This window comes from Spinacia oleracea, chromosome 6, assembly GCF_020520425.1.
Source record: "Spinacia oleracea cultivar Varoflay chromosome 6, BTI_SOV_V1, whole genome shotgun sequence".
NCBI lineage: Eukaryota > Viridiplantae > Streptophyta > Magnoliopsida > Caryophyllales > Amaranthaceae > Spinacia > Spinacia oleracea.
In genome coordinates this window covers 147,741,162-147,767,615 of record NC_079492.1, presented here as the reverse complement: position 1 = coordinate 147,767,615, position 26,454 = coordinate 147,741,162, and the positions used below count along the sequence as shown (strand labels likewise).

At 36.1% G+C, this 26,454-nt stretch overlaps 1 protein-coding gene and 1 pseudogene across 3 annotated transcripts in view; both read left to right on the top strand.

Moving 5' to 3' along the window:
- Positions 1-24,876, top strand: part of LOC110781675 (uncharacterized) — a 30,801-nt gene extending 5,925 nt beyond the window's left edge. For all 3 annotated transcript variants that reach the window (XM_021985769.2, XM_056831020.1, XM_021985773.2), the window contains exons 6-23: positions 2,743-2,868; positions 2,955-3,080; positions 5,133-5,188; positions 5,481-5,580; positions 6,398-6,515; positions 6,984-7,193; positions 7,310-7,634; positions 9,930-10,023; positions 10,681-10,789; positions 10,895-11,166; positions 11,254-11,381; positions 15,146-15,380; positions 15,628-15,816; positions 15,896-16,182; positions 16,876-17,083; positions 17,224-17,463; positions 23,855-23,940; positions 24,096-24,876. In XM_021985769.2, coding sequence (XP_021841461.1) covers positions 2,743-2,868; positions 2,955-3,080; positions 5,133-5,188; positions 5,481-5,580; positions 6,398-6,515; positions 6,984-7,193; positions 7,310-7,634; positions 9,930-10,023; positions 10,681-10,789; positions 10,895-11,166; positions 11,254-11,381; positions 15,146-15,380; positions 15,628-15,816; positions 15,896-16,182; positions 16,876-17,083; positions 17,224-17,463; positions 23,855-23,940; positions 24,096-24,249 — 3,063 coding nt within the window. In that variant the 3' untranslated portion in view covers positions 24,250-24,876. The remainder of the gene's footprint in view (positions 1-2,742; positions 2,869-2,954; positions 3,081-5,132; positions 5,189-5,480; positions 5,581-6,397; positions 6,516-6,983; positions 7,194-7,309; positions 7,635-9,929; positions 10,024-10,680; positions 10,790-10,894; positions 11,167-11,253; positions 11,382-15,145; positions 15,381-15,627; positions 15,817-15,895; positions 16,183-16,875; positions 17,084-17,223; positions 17,464-23,854; positions 23,941-24,095) is intronic.
- On the top strand, positions 17,735-23,114 carry LOC130462551 (mitochondrial outer membrane protein porin of 36 kDa-like; annotated as a pseudogene).
- Positions 24,877-26,454: the final 1,578 nt, after the last annotated feature.

The window sequence follows — 26,454 nt, the reverse complement described above, 5'->3', positions numbered from 1 at the left end:
TTTTTTTAGAATGAGTGGGTTTGATTGCACCTTTCCTTCTTTATTGTTTGGGCTTAGTGACACATTTACTGTTTGGGAAGAGTCTAACTGATCAATTGCAAGGTGGGTAATTACAAGCTGTGCCTCATAGGCTCGTATACTCCAATCCATCTTTAAAAATTTTGAATACCAATATTGTTTTTAATGTGGTTGCCTTGACAACAAGGCCTGGCTATTTTTATAAATAATTCTCCAGCTAAATTCGATATAACAATCATATAAATGTTTCTGCTGGAAAAAACTTACACTCCTTCACCCCATTTTAATCGTCACACTTTCAATTTATGTCCGTCCCAATTAAATTGACAAACTTCTTTTTGTGGCATTAACCTAGTAATATTTTATTACCTCTTTCTTTCCACTTGCCAAAAGTTATGGCCCCATATCCTCACATTCAATTAAAAAATTATTCCAGTATCTCTCACGGTCCCGCCACACCTATTTTTCTATTTAACAATAATACATAGGCCTACAATAACTTATCGCATGAAAACCCGCGAAAAGTTTAATGCGACGATTGGGACGAAAAGAGTAGTTCTTTTTAATAAATCACCCTTTCATCATAACTTACATAATGCAAATAAAATCCAGGTCCGAGTCAGCCTGGTACTGGGCCCAAGTATTGTTTTTAACTTGACCCTGTTATATTTCAATAAAAGCAATTTCTGTATAGAGTATACTCGTATAGTGTATTACAAATGCATTTTCCTTATTGGCCAGTGACTGTATATTATTGCATGCGGTTCCATGCAAGCTTACGACACATGTCACACTCTCTTCTTTGTACGCCTTCATTTCCTTTTTCCTTGATTCGTATGTTTATTTCATCCTATATTTTCCGTAGTTCGTACAGTAGGTGCAATCTACATTCAACATAGAACATATACATCTTGTTTGATGGCTTTTTAAAAGACTATGTTGGTGGCTTTTTGGCATATATATGTTGCTTAGAATAAATGTTTTTTTTTGGCCTTTAGTTGTTATGGTAAGAGGATAATTTTTCAATGTCATAGAAAAAAGATGTTAAAAGGATTTATTTCAATGTATAGTTCATTATTTTTCTTTTATACATGAGCGAATAGGTAATTCAGTTTTTTCTCTATATCAAAAGATTCTTGTATTTGTACTTGATTTTTTTAAATAATAAGCATTGACCGCATATGTTTAAAATCCTGGTTTTACCCCTGTTGGAATTAACTTTTTAAAAAAGTATATACTTCGTATATGTCATCCAAAGCCCTGTAACATGAACCTTAGTTGTGGTTCATTGATTCTATACATAAGACCATGAATGATTCTTTAGATTGAGGGCTTGAGTTTTTACTAACTTTTTCTTCGTGGTTTAGGCAACTTAAAAATTTATAAGTGATTTGGGGGTTTATTTATTTGTCTGACTTCCTTTTTGTGTAAGGCCAACACCCTTTTTTTAGAATAACTAATAGTGATATGACGAGTATAATAGAAAGCTACCAAAGGGGTATCACACTATCACCCACTCACCCGGTCAAATAAACGAATTCCCTCGAGTTGTCATGAAGCTATGTATCTACAAAAATCTAGAAACATCAAGTACTACCCGAAGCCTAAAACTTGACTCCAGCTATCACCCCCTTGGTTTACTTTTGTTTATAATGTTTTATATAACCTACGAGTGAGGGGTGGGGGGAAAGAAGCATTACTGAAGGCTCTGAAGCACTATAATTGTTCTATTATATTTTTTCAGCTGGTCCACTTTCTTGGTACTAATTTTTTTTCAGTTGATAATATATGATATTTTCAGTCGAGTATATATTTTGTTCTATTTGGATGCTGGAGATTATGAATATCACATGTTGGCTCATTTAAGTCAATGTATCTGTACTCTAGGTGGTTGCTTACAATCTCTTAGGTTATAAGATAAGATGGCTTATTATAAGGAAAATTTTGGTCAGGTGCTTTCTTTGTCTTGAAGAAAATGTTTTTGAAAAATTAGTTTAGTACTTTAGGCTCTTATGGGAAAACTATTTATCTTAAAATCTAGATGTCAGTTGAAACAGTGCTAGCTGAACGTTGAAAGCTGTGAAGCTAGTTGAATGCGTTTAAGTGTTGAAAGCCGTTTTTCTTCTAGAGTTTTCGCTTAAATTAACTTGATAGTTTTCATTCCCATTTTTTTTCCAGAAGTGTAGGTATAAGGACTGTTTCTCCTGCCTTCATTTGATGCTTTTAGGGGATAAAGTTATTTGGCACATTATATTGGTCGGTAAATTGGTGGTGGAGTTGGGGAAGCTCTGTATCCTTATTTCTTTTATTTGTGAGAGGGAGGGGTTAATAGTTGTTCACCTTTGTTTGTGGTCCATTGTCTCCTGCTTATGGGGCTCTTTTTGCTATTTGGGTCTTCTGGGACATTTTTTTCCTTTTTAAATCTATAGTTATATTTCTTTCCGCTTTCTCCAATTCCCCTTCTACAGGTGTTACATTCGCACAGTCTAGTTCCTTGAACAGTTTTATCTTATTTCACCAATGTCTTCCATTGAAACTTCTATAGGCACTCATGTTAGACGTCACTATAGATCTAGTGCTTATTTGCAAAGAGGAGTTCGTTGTTTTATTTTTTAGCACCTTAAAACCAGGCTTGAGAAATTTTGTAATCATGTTTTAAGACTTGTCAAGACTTATTGCTGTCTTCATTTTGGCTGATTCCGAGTTTTCCTCCTGTGAGTGAAGGTCTATGGTGCTTTGCGAGTGAATGTCAAAATGTTACTAATGTGGAACTCTGAGATCCAAATTGATGGAGGCGAAGCTGTTGTCACAACTTCTGTCCTTGAAGTTAGAAATCTTGCTGTTTTGAGGGTATGCATCTGTTTATTTCTCTAATCCTATGGTTTTTGTGTTTCATTTCATCACTAGTCAGGCTAATTGCTGACTATTCCATGCAGGAACATTCTGTTATAAGTTCAAACACAAATTTGGCATTATATGGCCAAGGTCTGCTGAAGTTGACTGGTGACGGTGACTGTATCAAGAGCCAGCGGTTGTTGCTTTCGCAATTTTATAATATTACTGTAAGGGTTTATTTTTTCAGCATAGTTCGCACAAGGTTTCTCTTGTGTTGTAGACAACTTTTTCATTTCAAAATTAGTGGTGAATTCCCTATCAATCTCGTTAAGCTGATGACTTCTCTTATAGAGTATAGGGATATGTTAATATGTACAATGTCCTTAATGGCTCGCTTAGTTTATAGTCTCTGGTTGTCCTTAGCAATAGATTTGAATACGGAAAATTATATACCTTCCTCTCTTGATTTAATTTCCCATCTTACCATCTATAATTATTCTTTTTCTTTTTTCCTCAACTGCTCCACATTTGACCTCCTTATGTCAGAATACTATGTCAAAGTTGGACTAAATGGGGGTGGGGCCCTGGCCTCTCCAAAATCCCCCTTCATTGAATATATTATTTCTGGTGCTTTGTTAACACATTTAAGTATTTAACTCTGTTGATGACTTGATTCAAGCTCTTACTTCTACTTTTCTTATGTATCCCATGTAACAGCCTAAAGAAACACTTTTGGAACTGCCTTTTTTGCAAATGACTTCAGGATTTCATTTTCTGTCCTCTATTACCAGATCGAGCATAATGTTCCAATTATTATGTTAGCCTTTATATTTCTCCCTTTATTGTGCATTATCTTCTAGAAATGCATATCTCATCCCTCCTTCCTCCTTTCCGTAAAGAAATCTTTAGATTTCCTCCTGGACCTTCTATCTCATAGAATGATAAGTGTCAAAAGTAATTCAATCTGTGGCAACACAATTTCAAAATACGATAGCTGCATTAATAACCGCGATGTTGGACTTTGCAAATTTGCTGGTTTATGCATGTAACTGGGATCTTAAATATAATATATACAGGAACTTCATTTCAGTGTATTAGACTGTTGATACAATTGCCTCCAGATGAAACTCTTATATTGCATGCACGAGATTGATTGGGCCTAGTTGAAGGAAACTTTCATCTTTGTCTTCAGTTTAGTTTGTACGGCTTACTTCTGGTGTATGCCATAATCAATTCATTTGACACTAAGTCATGTTTCAAGGTTAATTATCTCGACTGCTATCATTTCTATACATATTTCACACTCTCAGTCACATTTGTATATGCTCACAATTGTATGCCATGAACACACGCAGACAAACACACACACAGTATCAAGATGTTCTTGACAATGGATGCTTCTGTTATCAAGATCTTTGTATCTTTAATTTACAGCAGTCGCTGAAAAGATAATTTTTTTGCATTACTGTCGCTATGCATTTGGCTGCATAGTGAGGACTGAAGAGGGCTATTAAGTTAGATATTGACTTGAGAAGACGTTTAGCTTTAACAGAGAATTTTTTCTTTTGGGGGTTAAAGTTAAAAGGCTGGCGATACTTCTACAAAATTCAGCTTAGTAGCACAAAAGAAATTGCAGAACCTTTTCACATTCCGAGTTTCCTTCTGTTTCAATGTTGGATGGTACCGTGTCCGTTAATTTTCCTGTGTTCAATGTTAAATCTTAAGGAAACGGATAGTTTAACCACCATACTGAACAAGAGTTTCTCTTTATCTAAAAAGAATGTGTAGACTTCTCTGGCATTGTACGATTTGTACTGTTGTTGCAATTTGATTTATTTGGTTTGAGAAAGTGCTAGAATCTTTTAGCAAGGAGCCTCTGTTTACTCTGGTTTCAGCAGATTTCTTTTCTTCCACCCTTTCCCATTATGATGTCCTTCTTTGTGTATCATGGTAGTTTAGTCACTTAGTGCAATTAAAAATTTCTACTTTATGCAACTAAAAATTAAAGAGGATCTATTAGTACCCCTATTATTATAATTGTGTTTCATTTATGATGAAGTTGTCAGTTTCAGTGTTCTATTGCTGGTGAAGGTTCATGCTGATTACTAGTTTACTAGAATACTAGTACTACAGAGATCTTACTATCATTATTACTTTCTAGCCACTAGTCTTTGCATGGTTGCATCTCATCACCAACACCTTGTAATCTTGCATGTAACTATCTGTGGGATTTGTGTACTTGCAAACTCACTGATATTTTACAAACATTTCATTTGCAGCTTGGACGCGGTTCATTACTTCAGGCACCATTGGACGATGATGCTAGTAAAACCATGTGATTGCCTAATTATTTACTTGTCTCCTATGTTACTTGGACTCTTCATATCGCCTCAAGTACCCGTGTCGGATCCTAGACACTCGGACATGGGTACGGACACTGGACACTTCATTTTGGACCAAAATCATGAACTTTTTTACAAAATAGCGGAGTCAGACACTTGTACACGTACCCGTGTCCGACATGGGTATCCGAGTCCGAGTAACATAGCTTGTCTCTGATGATTTACTACAAACTGGCAGTTAATCTAGCTCCATGGTATAGTTCTGATTGCCAATATCTGATGCAGGGTAACAAAATCTCTTTGTGAGAATCAGACATGCCCAATGGACTTGATAAATCCACCAGATGATTGCCATATTAACAGTACCACTTCCTTCTCACTCCAAGTAAGAGGAATTATACATCTGTTTCTTAGTCGTATGAGAACATCAATATGACCCGTTTTTCAATTTTGTCATGGGGAACTTGGCATTAAAAGCATCATAAGTCTTTAGATCCCTCTAGCGATCGTTTTTTCTTCTTTTTAACAATGTCAAGAAACTAGTAAATTTTACATATACTATTCGCTCCCACTTTTTTCTTCTTCCTCGTTTTCCTCTTTATAGTAACCAGGGATACTTAGGTAAATCTCCTTTTAAGTGGCTATACATTTTGTTTCCATTGTAGGTAGGGTTTGACATGTTATTTTAATATTGTACAATAAGTGATGACTATTTGACGGCTGAAAATATGGCCTCAACATGCTATCTTTTCCGGCTCTTCTTCTCTCAAATTTTTTTCCAGTTCCCCTCTAAAACTTATAAACACTCCTGCTCTTTTTTCCCGTCTCCTGTGATTCATTGGCTAACCAGAGTGCTTTTGGAGCAGAGGACGTTTTTTTTCTGCCACTGTAAATGTTACTTTTTCTTCTTCTTTGAACCTGTCTTCTGGTTTTATCAAGTAAAATTAATCGGAGTCCAAGATGAGCTGAAGTGGCTTGGTATGAGTAATGTTGGTAAGGGATTGAGAAGTTAACTGGACAGTCTAGATTTGTGCTGCTGATGTACTACTTGGAGAATTACCAAATACTAATAATGGTCCTTCTCAACAGATAGCATGTGCTAATATGTTACTTTTTAATTCAGTACAATTGACTTCTACAGTCTCTTGGAGCTGGTGATATGGGCAGGCAACATTTATCTACTACGTATTTCAATGTGTCAGATATGCCGCGTTGAAGATATTCTCGTTGATGGGCATGTAAAAGGAAGTATAATTCACTTTCATAGGGCGAGGACTATTGTTGTGAGTGCTGATGGGATGATTACTGCATCAGAGCTGGGTATTAAAGGACTTTCATCATTTTCAGTTTAGAGATCATAGTTGCTGTAATTTTTTTGAATTATTCTTGATGGAATTGCTTATAAACATCATTAAGATATCTAATTACTGATAGTTGGTGCTATTGCATGAACTTTTAGATGAATAAGGGCGGGATTTTTCGTTTATGTTCATGTGAATTGGGGAAGGATTTTTTAATTTATATACACGTTTTTCTTTGTAGCTAGACTACTACCATTCCACATTTTGTTTCTAAAAAGTGCTAGGAATGTCCTAGTAGAAAATGCATTTATTTATGAGGCGGTAAAATCAGAAATCTATTGCATCTAGCTTATCTTTAGGAACAATAAAACATGCATTTGGATATATTTTGACAAATTTCATGTTAAAGGAGTTTAAGTGTGTAACACTCTGTAAAATCTTTCGGAATCTGTTTGCCCTGGCCTCATGAACTCATTGCGTTTTGCAGGTTGTCGAAAAGGTAATGGCATGGGAAGATTCTTAAAAGGGGCTGGCAGTGGTGCCGGGCATGGAGGCAAGGGAGGTTCAGGGATGTTCAATGGAACAATAAGTGAAGGTGGGAGTAGATATGGCAACGCTAATCTTCCTTGTGAGCTAGGGAGTGGATCTGAGGGTCCAAATGAGTCGTATGGACATGTGGCTGGGGGTGGAATGATAGGTAAGCGTATTTCTTGTTACCCAGTTAGAACTTACCAATGATTTTCCTGTATTTTTTCCTATATCTACAAGAATACAGCTCATTGCTTGTTATATCCCCCTTTTCTATATTTACAGTGATTGGGGCAACCCAATGGCCATTGTTCAGGCTTGACTTGTATGGATCGTTGAGAGCTGATGGTCAAAGTCACAGTCAAAAAATAAAAAATAGAGATGGGACTTTAATTGGCGGTCTTGGTGGGGGCTCTGGTGGCACAATTCTTCTTTTTCTGCAAAAACTTGCACTTGCTGAGAAATCCAGCTTATCTGCTGCCGGAGGAAAAGGAGGTCCCCTTGGTGGTGGCGGTGGTGGTGGTGGAAGAATTCATTTTCATTGGTCTAACATAAATACTGGAGATGAATATATTCCGATTGCCGTAGTAAATGGCACCATCTACAGTGGGTATGTATAAGCTTTACATTCGATGCTACTGATTGTTTTTATTTTATTTATTTTTAGAGGAGCGAAGAATAGATAATAATGGAACTGTCAACGTCTCAATTGTAGAACACCACTCCTAGAGACTGGAGCATCTTTTGATACTCGATCCTACTATCCTAGTTAAAATGTCACTCTAACTAACAATGAATTTGAGGTCATGGGTCTCATAGGCATGCGTGCTTACTGTTTTTCTTGTTTACTCAATGCCAGTCTCTTTCTTCTACTCACTGCCCAAATTCATTCATTTTTGCACTGACATTATGAATTTATTTATCTTCATATCTATAAGTCTGTAGGATTTAGGATAGTTAATGTCGGAACTCCATTGTTGTTGATGCCTCGAGTGTTTTTGAAGATGCTGACACAGAATATCAGTCAAAGACTAACAACAATCTAAGCCTCAATCCCAATTACAGGGTCAGCTACACGAAGAATTTCCTGCCATGTCAACCACGATCTTCTCCTTCCATTCCCTTCTATCAAGTGTAAACCCCATTTCTTCATATCATTCTAGACTCATCCAAGTCATCGTCGGTCTCCCTCAGCTTCTTTTAAGATCCCCATGATCCCAGTTCTCTATTTTTCTTATCAACATGTCTCCTGATCTCCGTCTCATCACATGCCAAAACCATCTTAATTGGTTCTCTCTTATTTTTTCCTCAATATCCACAACTCCAACTTCCCTCCTAATATCTTATTTTCTAATTGTTTAAGGTACTCCCACCGATCATCTCAACATACTATCATCGCTACTCCCATCTGCCTATTATGGTATTTTAGTCCTTTTTAGTCATAGAAAAGCTTTAAAATTGTTTTCTTCTTTTACCCTTTTTTTGTTAGTATAAAATATCTATACTAATATATTAAAAAGCTTCTGTAATAAAGTATGCGTGTCACGTGTCACCCTGTTTTAGCACTAGAACCGTGCCACGTCAAAGATTTAACAAGTATCGTGACAACAAAAGTTTGTTACGGAGTAATACAAGGATTCGAACTTGTGACCAACAAGTATTGAATTGTAAATTTTACCAACTTGGCTAAATAATTTTTCTGCTTTATTACTCTATAAATATTCTTAATTTAAAAGATGAGTGATTAATTTTACTAATGTTATCACGGTGCAATAAAGAAATAACTTAGCTAATTTAATTTTGTGGTTTTTAATTCTGTTTTTTCCCATTTGCGACAATTCTCTTATACGCAATTTTTTAAAAGCCGAACATATTTATATTACTCAAAGTAGCAACCCGATGCATAGCTCGGGCAACACACTAGTTATAGACTAAATCAAGACGGCTCATCAAACTACCTACACTCTCAATTTTGTTTAAGTAGTTCACCGACTGTTGCTTTTCCAAGTTGAAACCTATGAAAACCTCTTTGCTTCAGCAGTTTTGAGGCTCAATACATTCAATCCCCTTCCCCATCACCGCCCTATGTGGAAGCCTCCCTTAGAAAACTATTTGGGTCTTTAAAATTGTTGACTGTAAATTGATTAAATTCGATTACTACGAAAGAATATGGGAATATCAGTTAATCCGACTATTGAGGAACACAAAATAGATTTCTCAAATCATATAGCAACCATTCTGGCCATATCATCATACATTTGTAAGTGTCAATGCTCTAATGAACTGGATTATGAATTATCATAAAAGCGAACTGATTGTTTTAAGATTTGTGCTCAGCAACTCCTGAAGTTTTTGTATTTTTAATCAGCATGAAGCTAATAGTTTTTACAAGTGTAAAATTAGTTATCACCAACAATACTTTAGCAACTTGTATGATGCACTTCTTTGTCGTTGAATAACTTGTCAGATTATGGTAGCAGATCCTTGATCGGTGATAGACTAAGGAAGAATATGGGTCATCATCAAGTGCAAGTATGCAACTGGCGAACTGTGTTAAAAAGTTCTATTTTCTTCATTGATTTCTGATTTTATTTCCTTTCCAGTTTGTTGTGGAGATGCATCTGGAGTTTGTTTCCATCAATAACTGAGAATCGCTCTTTTTTGGTTGAGCCATAATCTAAATTTTTTCTGTAGAACGGCAACATATGTTTTTCGTTTCAAGAGAAATAACATTTCTGTGTGGCATCCTCCATTGAAGGCTTTTGTTGGTTTGTTTAGTTCACTTGCATTTGTTCTTAAAATTTTTGAGCTTTGAAGTTAGAATAAACATTTGCTAATTTAAAATTTAGCAAAAGCTATTGATACCTTAAGTTTGCTGAATAACAACTTTCATCCCTGTTAACAGAGGAGGTGCTGGGGATAGCTCAGGTTACTATGGAGAAGAGGGTACAATCACTGGGAAAGAGTGCCCTAAGGGACTTTATGGTACATTTTGCAGTGTAAGATAGTTTTCTACCTTAAATAATTTATGCTTAGATTTAAGTCATTTAATTATTGAACCAACGCATATTTGCAGGATGAGGAAGTTGTTTATCTATAATACACAATTAGTGTGTTTGGCTGGTGATATATGGCCAAGTTCTGCTTGTGCAAAAAGTGGCTATATATCTTCTAAGGTTGAATAGTTAGTTTCACACCTTATCAGTGCATGTTTTTGGGGTTTCCTTTGGAGTCCAATGAAAAGTGGCTGGTGGATAACATGAAATTGAACCTTTTTGTGTTTTCTTGACGAGGATGATCTTGCTCTTCGTTATTACTGGTCCAAATTGCAAAGCCCTCCTTCTCAAACCCCACAATGCTCTCTTTCATACTTTTTTTCTTACATAAAACCACATGCAACACTCTCTGTCCTACTTTTTTTTACACATTCCCCACCCAGTCTTCTACCCTCCTGAATTTGTGTGTCTAGAGTTAGTGTACTAACAATAAGGATTTAAAGAATAGCAGTAATAGTAAAATATTTACAAACACACTAGATCATGAGAGTTGTATAAATGTGATTGTTTATGCTAGGCTATATGTTAACGTTTTTCTTGAAATGTGCTAGAGGCACCCTGTTGAGCAACTTTTATGTCTCTGACTCTCTGATATTATAGGAATGCCCTATTGGAACTTTTAAGGATGTTGATGGCTCTGATGAACAATTTTGTGCTCCTTGTCCTCAAGAATTACTTCCCCACCGAGCAGAATTCATCTATGTACGAGGTAGATAAATTCTTTGCAATTTCTTCTAAACTTCAGAGCCATATATTCTCTTCTTCTTTTTTCTTCCTTTTTTGGCTTTTGATTAATTTTGAAGCAACACTGCAGGTGGGGTAAATGAAGCATCATGTCCGTTCAAATGTATATCTGACAAATATAGGATGCCCCACTGCTTTACACCGCTCGAGGAGCTTATGTATCCAGTTGGTGGGCCTTGGACATTTTCTCTTCTCCTCCTAGGTTGTTTTGTAATCCTAGGTTTATTGTTAAACTTGTTGCGAATCAAAATGGTTGGATCAAGCTCTGTTTGTCATGTTACATACTCATTTGAGCAGCACAATTTTGATTACCAGTATCCCTATCTTCTCTCTCTATCAGAGGTATGTTCTTGATGTTAAAACAAATTTCATCATCAGAAGATCGAATACTTTTAATAATATTTTCATATTATCCACACTTTAACCCAGGTTAAGGGACCCAACAAAGCTGAAGATACTCAAAGTCATGTCTACAGGATGTACTTTGCGGGTCCAAACACCTTCAGGGAGCCCTGGCACCTTCCATATTCTCCTCCAGATGAAATTGTGGAGATAGTGTAAGATATTTATTTAGATTTTTTTCATATTTACCACCTTTTAAGTTTCAGGTTTTTGTATTTACCACCTTATAAAATGTAATTTCATATTTATCCCCTTAATTTTATGAAACGTTTGTATTCATCACCACTTTTTAACGGATTCCATCAAATTTTCCGTCCATGTCGGCTCCCTTAACCATTTTTATTTTTATTTCTCTCCTCTTTCATTTGGTTTTCAATTAATAAAGTTAGGTAAATAGGACCCACATTGGCGGTAAGGGGGTAAATATAAAATTACATTTTATAAGGTAGTGAATACCTGAAACTTAAAAGGTGGTTAATATCAAAATATCCATTTATTTATTATTCGGATATTTCATGAGATACCCCCGAGGTTTAAGTTTATTCACCAGGTACCCTCGTTGTTTCAGTAATCCACCAGGTACCCCTCAGGTTTCATTTTCTCGCATGACTTAACCTTGCCGTTAAGTGGCCGTTAAGTGGCCGTTAGAAACTTTTTTTCACCAGGTACCCTTGTAATTTATTTCACCAGGTACCCCTAAGGTTTCATAGATTTTCACCAGGTACCCTTATGTTTTTATGGTAATTGCACCAGATACCCCTGCTCACCAACGGCTAAAAAAACTAGCCGTTGGTGAGCCTTCTCTATTTAAAGGGGGAGCATCAGCAACTCTTCACTACAACTTTCTGTTCTTCCCATTCACCAACTCATATTTTCCCTATTTCCCAACTCACTTTCAAATGAGCTCATATTCTCAATCTCAATCTTCCTCTACAACGTATGAATCCTCATACGTTGTAGTTCCAAACAAAACATGCAACATATGTGGGAAAAAATTTGCAATAAGAAGTTCTGAAACAATGAAAAATCCTCAAAAACTATATTACAAGTGTGACTTATGTGACAACTTCAAGTGGTGCAAGGGAAGCATTGAGCAACCACTGCCAATGAGAAACAACAAAGGTAGCACAAAGGAAGGAGAAATTGAAGAGAATAGAAGCTTGAATGAAGAAATTCACCAAATGAAGAAGAAACTCAAGCAACAAAAGAAATTAATGCATGGAGCTATAAAAAATGGCATTCTAATGTTTTTTATTCTAGTATCATGTTTACCTCTTTTTCTCAGTTTAGGGGGTCTACCTGATGCTCTCTTCATGGGTGGTGGGAGGATAATAGGAAGGTCAAAAGAAGGCCATTGGGTTGGGTCAGGCATGGGGTGCATGTGCTCTGAGTAAGTTAACTTGTATGCTTGCCCTTTGAAGTAGTGAGACACAAAATCAGTAGCCTCAAGTCTTTGGTGGTAAATAACCTTAAGGCCATGTCTGCAAGGTATGCCAGATATTTGCCATACTCCACAGCCACAAGTCCTTGCACCTAACTTAATAGGGTATTTGACAGCCCCCTCTTTCACTTCATATTCCCCTCCCACAGCAGTTGTTACAGAACAAAACCTAGATTGTTGACTCCTCTCTTCTAATACCCCAGCAGCATATTCAGTCAATTGGTTTGGTCCCATTTCTATAGCCTTGCCAAATCTAGACCCAATCTTCTTCATACACCAACTCCCAGCCTCTATTAGATCCAAGCATCCAAGCAAAAACAAAATAAAGCAGCAAAACAGAAAATGTATTAATAAAAAGGACAGGGGTGGTGTAAAACATATGCAACCACAGTGTAAAAAGCAGTAAAGATAGAACATTTACCTTCCATCAGAGTGTACACTGGCATATCTCTAAAAGGCTTGGTACAAGCGTTGAAAGATTCAACAAAATTGGTGGTGTTGTGATCACAAACCACTTGTGGTTCAAACTTGTGCCTTGACCACTGCTTTGGCACTTGGGACAGATAATCAACAACCTTTGGATCAATTTTGGCAATCTTCTCCATTGCCTTGTTGTACACATATGGGTTGTATGCATTTGCAGCAACCCAGAAGGACTTATGGACTTATGGAATGCAGTTCCATACCAGCCAGTTTTTTTTAAAAAATGTAGCCGTTGGTGAGCAGGGGTATCTGGTGAAATTACCATAAAACATAAGGGTACCTGGTGAAAAACTAAGAAACCTCAGGGGTACCTGGTGAAATAAATTACGAGGGTACCTGGTGAAAAAAAGTTTCTAACGGCCACTTAACGGCAGGGTTAAGTCATGCGAGAAAATGAAACCTGAGGGGTACCTGGTGGATTACTGAAACAACGAGGGTACCTGGTGAATAAACTTAAACCTCGGGGGTATCTCATGAAAAACCCGTTTTTTATTTCTTGGTGAAATTATCACATGCATTGACCTCTGATGGCAGTTGACATGCCCAAGTGCAAACCTGTTAATAACTTAATGTGATACAGAACCTAAACTGAATGTCCTTAAGCCAGGTGGAAAGAGAAAAGTTTCCAAAACAGGGAGTTGACAATGTTATTTATTTGGTGTCTCTTTTACCGGATGATGTTTCAATACATGAGTGCTTAATTAGACAGCAATTGGTCCAAACCCACTTTTTTTTATTATTTTAATTTGGTGTTCGATTAGAGGGCTTAAGGGCATTGGAAAAGGATTGTAGGGATCAGGGAAAGATGTTTGCATGCTCATGTAACCTTACTAAATTTTTTACTTTGGGTCCCTTGTAGACCTGGTTATCGGGCGGGGCGGGTCAGGGTCGGTGCGGGTCAAAAGAGGGTCGGGTATTGAAAGGGTCATTTTTAGCGGGTCGATAATGGGCGGGTCAAAACGGGTCGCGGGTCAATAGCGGGTCATTAGTGGGCGGGTCAATAAACGAGCAATGAAAAATGAAAAACAAAAGAGCCATGTGCAAGTACAAGTAAATACGAAACTATACACGTAACTTTTTGTATCATTACTATTTTAATTTTCAAAATAATTGTAGTATAAGTTTGACCCTATAATGACCCTGTCCAATAAAGGCCCTGTCCAATAGGAGCCCTGCCCAATAAAAGCCCTATTAACTTGACCCTAACCCTATATCCATTGGACTACCCTGTCCAATAACCAGGTCTAGTCCCTTGGCATTTCATCTTCATCCTGAGTTAGTACTAATTTCTTGCATAATTAGGCTAAACTGTTAACTATTCCAAATTTTTGATGTTGTCCTCCACAGTGCAACCAAGTTTTCTCTACCATATCTTGTTTGTCAATCATCCTTCATTGCTTCTTTTGACATGTATTGATGTCATGTTTTCTATGAATTTAATTGTTATCTTGGCAGCAGTAATTTTTGTTTGTGGCAACACCTCAACAGGTTCCAGAAAGAACCTCTCTCTTATTGGCGGCAAATATTTTGTCCTCCCTAGATCCACCTGGTTGTTTAAATTAGCTTATAAGGGGAGAAAAGGAAAAGGGAACCGGGGAATTGCCCGACCTTCATAACTCTTTTTATGTTTTGTATGAAGAAATTAGAAATACACGAAGAGTGAAAGTTGTTTGAAACTAATTCGTTTATCAGATATCTGTGGGACAATTGATTGCAGCTCTCTTTCATGCTTCAAGGGGCAAAGAGTCTTCAAGTTGTTTTCCACCTGAGCAATATATTGATATAGTTCCTTAGCAAGGAAGATTTTTCAATGCACTATAAGAGGAGGCTTGGAACTTAGAAGAGCCGGAATGTTGATTGATGACTTGATGATCCTTCTGTTCTAAAAAAATTGATAAAATTGGATTGTGGTTAATTTTTCTTGCCCAAACTACTTCATCTGATAAATATCTAAACATTTACATAATCGGTGAGCTTTTTCTAATTTATGTCCAGGTACGAAGATGCCTTTAATAGATTCATTGATGAGATCAATTCTATTGCTGCGTATGATTGGTGGGAAGGCTCTGTTCACAGTATTCTTTTAGTGCTTGCTTATCCTTGTGCTTGGTCATGGAAGCAATGGCGTCGTAGGATTAAAATCCAGCGTCTTCAGGAATATGTCAAGTCTGAATATGATCACTCGTGTCTACGTTCTTGCCGAGCACGTGCATTGTACAAAGGGATGAAGGTATTCATTTTTGTTAATTTTGGAATAAATATGCTTTTCTGCAGCAATAACTTGCCTATGCCAAAATTTTCGGTTCACCATGAAGTTTCAATTTTTCATGATTTTCATAAAATGTGTATGAGAAGGTAAACAGCGAAAGGCTTCCCTATGGGTATAAATGTCTTTTGTGATTAAAATTGCTCTCTTTCTGTCTACGCCTTTCCTCATAGGGTTTGAATGTGATGCAATTATATTTGTATCATTGTAGGTTGGAGGAACACCTGATTTAATGGTTGCATATATTGATTTCTTTCTTGGTGGTGATGAAAAGCGTGTAGACATGGTGTCAACCATACAAAAGAGGTTTCCCTTGTGCATAATTTTTGGTGGGGATGGCAGTTATATGTCTCCTCATAGTCTACATAGTGATGAACTGTTGACCAATCTGATCGCCCAGGTGTGTCTCATCCTTCCGAACCCGTAAATTACATGAGATGCATCTCATAACCTTCACTGTTATTATGTATTTGTTTCAGCATGTCCCGACTTCTGTCTGGAGTCATTTGGTGGCTGGTTTAAATGCTCAGTTGAGAACAGTACGGCATGGATTCATGCGCTCAACACTTGCTCCTGTCATTTGTTGGATTAATAGCCACGCAAATCCCCAGTTGGAGTTTCATGGAGTGAGGGTTGATCTTGGTTGGTTTCATGCCACTGCTTCTGGCTATAATCAACTGGGTATTTGGGTAGTGGTTGGTGATTGTACAATCCACAACACGCCTCAATCTGTTTCGATGAAAATTAATGTTGACGAGTCTTCAAAGTAAGCTCCTTATTGCTATTTATTGAATTTGGTTAATGAATGATGATCTTTAGTGGCTAATAGTCTGATACATTCTCATGATGATTCATATACTATCCTTTTTTAATTTTCATCTTTGCTATAGTTTTGAATGGTTCTGATGTATTTGTCATGAAAACAAAAGTGTGAAGCATTGAAGCTATTTTTACTATGTATGTCTTTGAATATTCCGCTAAAACCTTCTTTCTACAAATCAATAGACCAAATCAACGAGAACTTGTTGTTTCTAGATCTCACTGAAGATATGGCCATTGACTTGTTGACTCCAGAGTACGGATTGGTGGTCCCCTTATGTAACTTTCTTAGTCATCTTTTGTTTGTGCACCTGTTCTCTGCTTTTTATGCCTTTCTATCCACGTCTTTTATCATGCATTTATCCTCCCTGAACTAATGTTTATTTTCACTATTTTTGTGCCTTCTGTGTTATTATCGTTCTCACTTTTTATCACTATTTCAACTATCTTTAATATCTCTCTTTCTTCCATATTAGTGCTACTATCTGAATTTTTTTTACTTTATACTTCCTTTACTACTCTATTAGTTTTTAGCTCAGCAAAATATTCAGTCTTTTTCTGAAACAACCTTCCCACTTTGGAAACAGCAGTTGCATTAACCAAATTCCTTCTTCCTTTCCTCCCGTTTTGTTCCCTTCAGGAGAAATGAAAGATCAGTGGAAAAGCGGTACAGGCAGCTACAACATACGCAAAGTCACCCAAGCCAGGTGTTAGCTCGAAGGAGGACTAGTGGACAAATCAATGGTACTCTTATTAATGACGACACATTGAGATCACTTGAATTCAAAAGGGACATTTTCTTTCTGTTTTCTTTGTTCCTGCGCAACACGAGGCCAGTTGGTTTCCAGGTTTGTTCATAATATATCAGTAATGTCACCATGTTGATGTTGTGTATTGGTAAAATTCTTTAACGGATCTGTAGATTCCCCCCCCCCCCCCTCTAATAATGGGGTTTCTGATATCATATCTTGTTTTTTATGTGATACAGGATACTGTGCAGCTGCTCATCTTGATCATCATTTTGGCTGATCTTTCTGTCACTTGTCTTGTGCTCGTTCACTTTTACTGGATATCTCTCGGAAATTTTCTTGCTATCTTGCTTATTCTTCCTTTATCTCTTCTATCCCCCTTTCCTGCGGGTTTGAATGCGCTATTCAGCAAAGGGTTTAGAAGGGCTTCACTAGCTCGGATGTATGCATTGTGGAATGCCACATCTCTTTCAAGCATTGTACGTAAGGGCTTAGGCCTACCTTTATTGGAACTATTGAGTATTGATTAAGGCTCCGTTCTATTGGACTTATTTAGACTGAACTTATATTATCTGAACTTATTTCATCTGCAAAAAACTTATTTTGTCTGAAATAAACTTATTTGTGTGTGATAATGTCTGAAAAAACTTAGTTTTGTCACTAGTAGAAAAAACCCCTGTTGCAGCCCCCTTGTTGCAGCGTACATGTATAAATACGCTTCAACAACCAGTCGGTCAACGCGGGTCAAACCCTTTAAAGGGTTATCGCAGCGTACATTTTAGTTGTTCGCAGCAAATGTGTTTGTTGCAGCGTACAAAATAAAAGCCCGCAGCAACAACCCGACTTTATTGCAGCGTACATGTTATTGCCCGCTGCAACAAGTCCGCGTTTCAAAATTTTTTACTTTCCTAGGTTGCAACAAACCGCGCTCAAACGAGCGGGCTCAAACGTACGTTGTTCCTTCTCTTATAGCTCCAAGCTTTTTCCCTTAAACAAATATCCAAGAAGCCGTCGAACTCAGCCCTGCGTCGCCGTCGAACTCAGCCCTGCGTCGCCGTCGAACCCAAGCGTTGCTCAGCCCTGCGTCGCTGTCTTCGCCGGTGTGTGGTGTTCTCGCCTCATCTCCCCCATCCCGTTCAATTCTCGCGCAGCCTGTCACTGAAAGATATATTCTTGGTCGGCCGGGGTTTCAGCATCTCCCCGTCGCGTCGTGGTTCCGGTGGTTGCTCGGCGTCGTGGTTCCGGTGGTTTCTGTATGGTGTGTTCAATTTCTATTTTCGTTTTTTATTTTCGTTTTCAGATTAGGGTTCAATTTTAGTTTTTGATTTTCGTTTTCAGATTAGGGTTCAATTTTAGGTTTATGATTGACAAAATCACATAGTTTTGAGTTCGATGATTTATGGGTTTCTTAGGGTTTGTTCAAATGATGTTTATGGGGATAAAGTCATAGCAACCAGTGCAGTGTTTGGCACAGAAATCTGGCCGGCTGCTGAGTATGGTAGAACCATGTATACCATCCGTCAGAGGATTGGTCCTCTCTTCATGAAAATGCAGAAGCGCTTTGGAAACCTTGATTATGCTGGTGAGTTGTCTGAGAAGGATATTATTCGCGCTGAAAGGAATTCTGGTTTTATCAGTGACCGTGTCAGAGAGATTCAAGTAAGCCAACCCAACCTCTCACCACACTACTTAGTACCTATATCATCTATTCATCTGTAAACTTATATTACAGTTTTTATTTCTTTGCAGCGCCAAAATTACCAGAGAAAGATGGAGACTAAAGAAAGTAGGGAAAAGGACCTCCGGGAAGGCCTCCAACTTTACAAGTATTTATCAATCCATTCTTCTGTTTGCTGTTACTCAGCTGTTTAATTATGTTATTTCATCTTCTTTAATTTTCTTGTTTTTTATAACATCAAAGGAGCGGAAAATACGAGGAAGCACGAGAAAAGTTTGAATCTGTTCTAGGTTCTAGGCCTACTCCAAATGAAGCTTCAGTGGCTAGTTACAATGTTTCTTGTTGCTATTCTAAGCTTAATCAGGTATTACTCGTCTCCCTCAATCCTCTTCTTCCTCAGTTATTTTCTACTTTGGTTATTATGGGATATCCAATTATGAGTACCCTGGTTGATGTGCTGACAATTATTTTTGTAACACAATCGAGCCTGAAATAATTAATACCCTGTATTCCGTGGGTTTAGTCGAGATAACAATGTAATTTGATTAGCAACTGCATTGTGTCCTGAAGATTTAGGGTTGTGAGTCACGATTAAAGAAATTAAGTTAAGATGTATGTTTGCATTAAAGGTTGTTGTTGACTTCTTAATTTATATGTAGAGAATAAGTCAATCAGACATGTATGGCATGATTAATTTTCTAAAGTTAATGTAAACTTGTTTTCTTGCAGGCTATCACTTCTACTGGGACAAAGAAGGGCGAGTTGTTTTTGGCTGATGTCAGCACTAAGTTGACAAACAAGAATATTACCACCGATGTGAAAGTTGATACCAACTCCAATGTGAGTTTGTTTATTTGTATTACTACGAATTGATTCTATGATACATTACGGTTTCATTGGTTTATAGGTTTTTATAATTGGTAATTGTGTAAAATTTGGTGACAGATAGCATTGCTTTCTATGAACATCTTGTTTTACATAATTGGAATCTATTGTAATCTGATTCCAACTTCTTTGCTGTTTCCGTCTTCCGCTCCTAGCTTTTCACCACCATTACGTTGATGAACCTGCCCCTGGCTTGAAGGCTATTTTTAGTTTCCGTGTTCCTGATCAGAGATCTGGCAAGGTACCATACAATTATCTTTCTAGTATTTTCTTACCTAAAGAGGCATGGTTCAAAATACTACGGGATAATGGTTCTAATTTGTGGAGTATAAATTATGTTAACAGGTTGAGCTTCAGTATTTGCATGAGTATGCTGGCATCAGCACAAGCCTTGGTTTGACAGCAAACCCCATTGTCAACTTTTCTGGTGTTTTTGGAAACAGTACTCTTGCTTTGGGTACTGACCTCTCATTTGACACTGCTTCTGGAAACTTCACCAAATGCAATGCTGGGCTGAGCTTTACTAATGATGATCTCATTGCATCTGTGAATGTGTAAGTAGTTTTTGTTATACTAATCAGCAGATTATCACTTTGGTATATCCATGTGCAACATTTAATTGCTGTTCAGAAATTAAAGAAAGAGAATCACTCCTATTCTCATTTAACAATTTTCATATTGGTAATTCATATTATCTCTATATGCGTGTATCCTAGAAATAAATTTGGATTCTGCTTGTCGAAAACTACTTAATAATGTTCTAATCTTTCACCTTTGGCTGTTGTTGAGTGTATCATTTGAAAGCTGGATACTGGATATACATTTCTGATACACTTGTGATTTTGTTTACTTTTGGGTACTGCAGGAACGACAAACTGGACATCTTTATACTCATTTCAATCTATTTATTCACATTTAAGGCTTATTGGGTCGTTATAGGTCATATTAAGGCTAAAATGAAGCATTTTCCCTCCCAACTTTGAACTAAAGAACCTAAGGACTCATTTTATACTTATTACATGTTTAATATGAATAGTTTTAACTTTCTAACACTCATTCCAATCTACTTATGCAAATTTAAGGCTTGTTTGGTCGTTATAGGTCATATTAGGCTAAAATGAGGCTTTTTTGCTCCCAAATATAAAATAAAGAACCTTAGGACTCATTTTAAACATATTAAATGTTTTATATGATTAGTTTTAACTTTACAAGACTTAATCCAATCTATTTATGCACATTCATGACTTCTTTGGCCGTTATAGGTCATATTTAGGCTAAAATGACATTTTCGCTCCCAACTTTGATCTAACGAACTTAAAAACTAATTTCAAACTTATTACATGATTCATATGATTATTTTTAACTTTCTAGGACTCATTCCAATCCATTTATGCACATTTAAGGCTCATTGTGTCGTTATAGGTCATATTTAGGCTAAAATGACATTTTCGCTCCCAACTTTGAACTTAAGAACCTAATGACTCATTTTAAACTTATTATATGATAAATATGCTTAGTTTTAAGTTTCTAAGACTTATTATAATCTATTTATGCACATTTAATGCTTGTTTTATCGTTATAGGTCATATTTAGGATAAAATAAGGCATTTTCGATCCCAACTTTAAAATAAAGAACCTAAGGACTTATTTTAAACATATTACATGATTAATATGCTTAGTTTTAAGTTTCTAAGACTTAATCTAACTACTTATACACATTTAAGGCTTGTTTGGTCGTTATAGGACATATTTAGGCTAAAATGACATTTTCGCTCCCAACTATGAACCAAAGAACCTAAGGACTCATTTTAAACTTACTAAATGTTTTATATGCTTATTTTTAACTTTCTAGGACTCATTCCAATCCATTTATGCACATTTAAGGCTCATTGTGTCGTTATAGGTCATATTTAGGCTAAAATGACATTTTCGCTCCCAACTATGAACCAAAGAACCTAAGGACTCATTTTAAACTTACTAAATGTTTTATATGCTTATTTTTAACTTTCTAGGACTCATTCCAATCCATTTATGCACATTTAAGGCTCATTGTGTCGTTATAGGTCATATTTAGGCTAAAATGACATTTTCGCTCCCAACTTTGAACTTAAGAACCTAATGACTCATTTTAAACTTATTATATGATAAATATGCTTAGTTTTAAGTTTCTAAGACTTATTCTAATCTACTTATACCCATTTAATGCTTGTTTGATAGTTATAGGTCATATTTAGGCTAAAATGAGGCATTTTCGCTCCTAACTTTAAAATAAAGAACCTAAGCACTCATTTTAAACTTAATACATGTTTAATATGCATAATTTTAACTTTATAAGACTCGTTCCAATCTATTTATGCACCTTTAAGGCTCATTAGGTCGTTGTAGGTCATATTTAGGCTAAAATGACATTTTCGCTCCCAACTATGAACTAAAGAACCTAAGGACTCATTTTAAACCTACTAAATGTTTTATATTCTAGTTTTAACTTTCTAGGACTTATTCCAATCCATTTATGCACATTTAAGGCTCATTGTGTCGTTATAGGTCATATTTAGGCTAAAATGACATTTTCGCTCCCAACTTTGAACTTAAGAACCTAATGACTCATTTTAAACTTATTATATGATAAATATGCTTAGTTTAAGTTTCTAAGACTTATTCTAATCTGTTTATGCACATTTAATGCTTGTTTGATAGTTATAGGTCATATTTAGGCTAAAATGAGGCATTTTCGCTCCTAACTTTAAAATAAAGAACCTAAGCACGCATTTTAAACTTAATACATGTTTAATATGCATAATTTTAACTTTATACGACAAGTTCCAATCCATTTATGCATATTTAAGGCTTATTGTGTCGTTTTAGGTCATATTTAGGCTAAAATGACATTTTCGCTCCCAACTTTGAACTTAAGAACCTAAGGACTCATTTTTAAATTATTATATGATTAATAAGCTTAGTTTTGAGTTTCTAGGACTTATTCTAATCTACTTATACCCATTTAATGCTTGTTTGATCGTTATAGGTCATATCTAGGCTAAAATAAGGCATTTTCGCTCCCAACTTTAAAATAAAGAACCTAAGGACTCATTTAAAACTTATTACATGTTTAATATGCATAATTTTAACGATCTAAGACTCGTTCCAATCTATTTATGCACCTATAGGCTCATTGGGTCGTTATAGGTCATATTTAGGCTAAAATGACATTTTCGCTCCTAACTTTGAACTAAAGAACCTAAGGACTCATTTTAGACTATTAGGACATTGTCATTAGTTTCTTGAATGTTAAAATGTGATATTTAATTTGTATTTAATCTAATGTTTAATTTAAATTTCTGTTTTTGTAAAGGTCTACACTCCGAGGATTGCGCCTTATGCGAGGAATTTGATGTGGTTCGTGAGCAATGGGCTAAGTTTTTTACCAACAAGTATTTATTATTGGCTTTAGCGCGCTTGATCGAGTTGGTTTAGTTGTTATAGAATAAATTTTATATTAAAATGTATGTTTATGTTGAAATTGGAACATATATTTAAATGTAATATGTGCACTTTGGTTTTGGGATATATAGTATACAAAACTCCAGTTGTTGTTTTTATATTTGTTTTACAGGTTGCGTTATTCTATTATTGTTTTGACAGGTTTCTATATTTGGTGCAAGGCACTCTACGTATCCCTAAACAAAATTAGAATTTTCCCCCCAAAAGTGCTTTTTTGCAGCGTACATATATGTTGTACGCTGCAACAAGGGAAAAAAATTTCGCAAAAATTCAGACTTGTTGCAGCGTACAAATAAATGTACGCTGCAAAAAGTTGAGTCTGTTGCAGCGGGCTTTTATATGTACGCTGCAACAAGTCCAAAATTTTGCCAATTTTTTGGCACTTGTTGCAGCGTACATATAAAAGCCCGCTGCAACAAATCACTTTTTGCAGCGAACTTGTACGCTGCAACAAGTTCAGACTTGTTGCAGGCCCCCCAGTTGCAGCATACGATGTACGCTGCAACAGGGGTCTAAAAGCCCGCTGCAATAAGGGTTTTTTCTACTAGTGTGTATATCTGAACTTAACTGAACTTATCAGTCTGAAATAAGTCAAAATAAGTCGAACAGAACAGAGCCTAAGTCAGGGGTTTTGTTTCTTTCAAGCTGCTGTTGACCTACCCATGTTGGTGGTTGGTCTCTGCAACTCCCGCTTATCTATAAAAGAAATGAAATCTGTGTCAGTAACCCAGTCATTTAATAGCTTACCTTGTCTCATTGATTTTACTACCCTTGTTTAATAACTTTAACATCTTCACTATTTGCAGGCTGTGGCTTTTGTATCAGGCGTCTCTTACTACACAATTCTTTCTGTCCAAGCATCGGAAGAGGAAAGTGCTGGGAATGCTAAAAGGTTGAGTTATCCAACTTTTCCTTTTTCTTTTCTGTCCATTTAACCAGCTGATTTTGCAGCATATATATTTGTCTCTCCATTCTATTTACTTCACCATTTGTTGTACTTTAGTTTCATCATTTTATATTCCGAATTTGTCTCCTTTTTGCTATTAGGGATGATGATGCATGGTGGATTTTGCCTTCAATCCTGCTGCTTTTAAAGAGCATTCAGGCTCGGTTTGTGGATTGGCACTTGGCAAACTTGGAAATTCCCGATTCTTGTTTATTTACCCCAGATCCAGACGATTTTTGGTCCCACGAGTCGTAGTTTTCGATATTACCAACTTAGAGTGAGACCTCCATGCAAGAATGCATCCAGCTTTTGTCTTGTGAATATGTCCGAGCTGTACAGTAGATCTGCAGATTTGTGCAGTTTTCCATCTGCAGCTAAAATGAAAGAAATACAAATGATTGATTCACAACATTATTCAAGGAAAATCAGTAAGTTTCAGCAGACCAAAAGTGTTACATTCTCTACCAAAAAAAAAAAAAAAGTGTTACATTCATGAGTTTCGGTATATAGCATTGCCATCTTTGCCGAGGACTTCTGAATAACGATGCTGTGAATATGGGAGAGCAGCTGGCTAGCACCGCACCACGTACCTTATCCTGATTTTTAGTCAGGTACATGTTTTTTTGTAGCAGGATTTGGGCAATCATAAATGCAGTAGCATGCAAATTGTTCAATTAGTATGTTGTAAAACTAGCTAAATGCTAGTAAATTTTCATCAATGATTTTTTTTCTCAAGTGTGCATGCAAGAAAGTTCCTTATTGAGTTATAGGCAAACCTTTGCGTATAATCTAAGCTCTATTTACATTTTTGTATGAACTAGAATGTTACAAGTCAGTGTATGAATAGTATTGATGGCATTAGTATCAGTAACTATTACGACTCTTGCAATTTTCAGCAAGCTCAAGCACCAAGAACTATCTCAGAGCCAGCTATTCCTACGTGTTTATGGAACCATTTCATTCTAGGCATTTGATGTTCAACAAAATTCAATATTGATGATTTCTAACATAGATTCATAAACTAGTCTTGTTCTGTTAAGCAATCTTTGGATGTGTTGGGGTTCTTTAGGTTTCCAGACTCGTCGGATGGAAAACTTGAGATAATGGTGCTTTAGGACTTGGAACATGAGTCACTAGCTTCATTGCTCGGGCTATGGGCCTTGCATGACTTGAGCCGTGGGTTGCGTGCCGGTGCACACCAAATGCAGTCTCATTTTGGGTACAACTTTATCCGTTGATGATGAAATAACAGTCTCTAAAACAACCCTCTTCCTTTCCTTTTCTCACTCAATTTGATCTTTATTTAGTGTAATAATAAGGAGCGATTTCCCTAGAAATAGCTCAATCAAAAACTAATTCCCAATTTGCATTGGTTTAAAAACTAATTCCCATGGTACCGTCCACGTAAGATCAGGAAAAACTTCGTATAATTTTGTAAAAAAAATCAACATAAAACCGCTAAAGGTATTAGCGGTTCATATATTAGAACCGCTAACACCAGCAACGGTTTATACTAAAGAACCGCTACCATTGTTAGCGGTTCTTTATGTTAAACCGATACCACTGTTAGCGGTTCATATTATTATGTCGTGAATTGCGTGAATAACTTGCGCTGGAAAAACATAATAATATGAACCGTTGTATTGTGATGTTTTACGTGTTTGAATTCATGAGGATGATTTTAATTAAAAGAGTTATTATTTTCAGATTTAATAAATTAATAAAGTGTCGATTTTTGATGTCCTAAAGTGATTTTTACGACTATTTATTACTAGGGTTTTAATCCTACTTTAATGAATGATTTTACGTAATTCAATGATGATTTAAATTAAGGAAATCAAACTTGATTTTCATATTTAATCTAAAGCTTTAAAATATTGATTTTAATGATTTTAAAGGCCAAAAATCAATGTTATTATACTAGGACCTTAATCGGCCAATTGAGACTATTATTAAAGTGTCAATTTTTATTATCAAAACATGGTTTTTATGATGGTTTATTGCTAGGGTTTTAATCTCAACTTAATAGGAAATTGATTTACATAATTTAATGATGATTTAAATTATGGGAATTAAACTTAATTTTTAAATTTAATACAAAGCCTTAAAGTGTTGATTTTTAATGATTTTAAAGGCTAAAAGTCAATGTTTTTGTACTAGGATTTTAATTGACCAATTGAGACTATTAATTTATTAAAGAACGATGAATTTCTAATCAAAATAAAGGTTTTAGAATATATGATAGTTGCTGGAAATTTAGTAAACATGGATAATAATTAAATTTCTTTATTTTTATTATAGGAGGTGATTTCTAGCTTTGAGTCGTGATTCGAAAAGTGACCCCCGTACTTAGGTATTCGAGGTACGTACATGACTAGGGTGACCACCTTTTCCATGAGGATTATGTGATGTTTATTAATTGTGAATCATGTGAACTTAAAGTGTTGAGAATTCATGTTT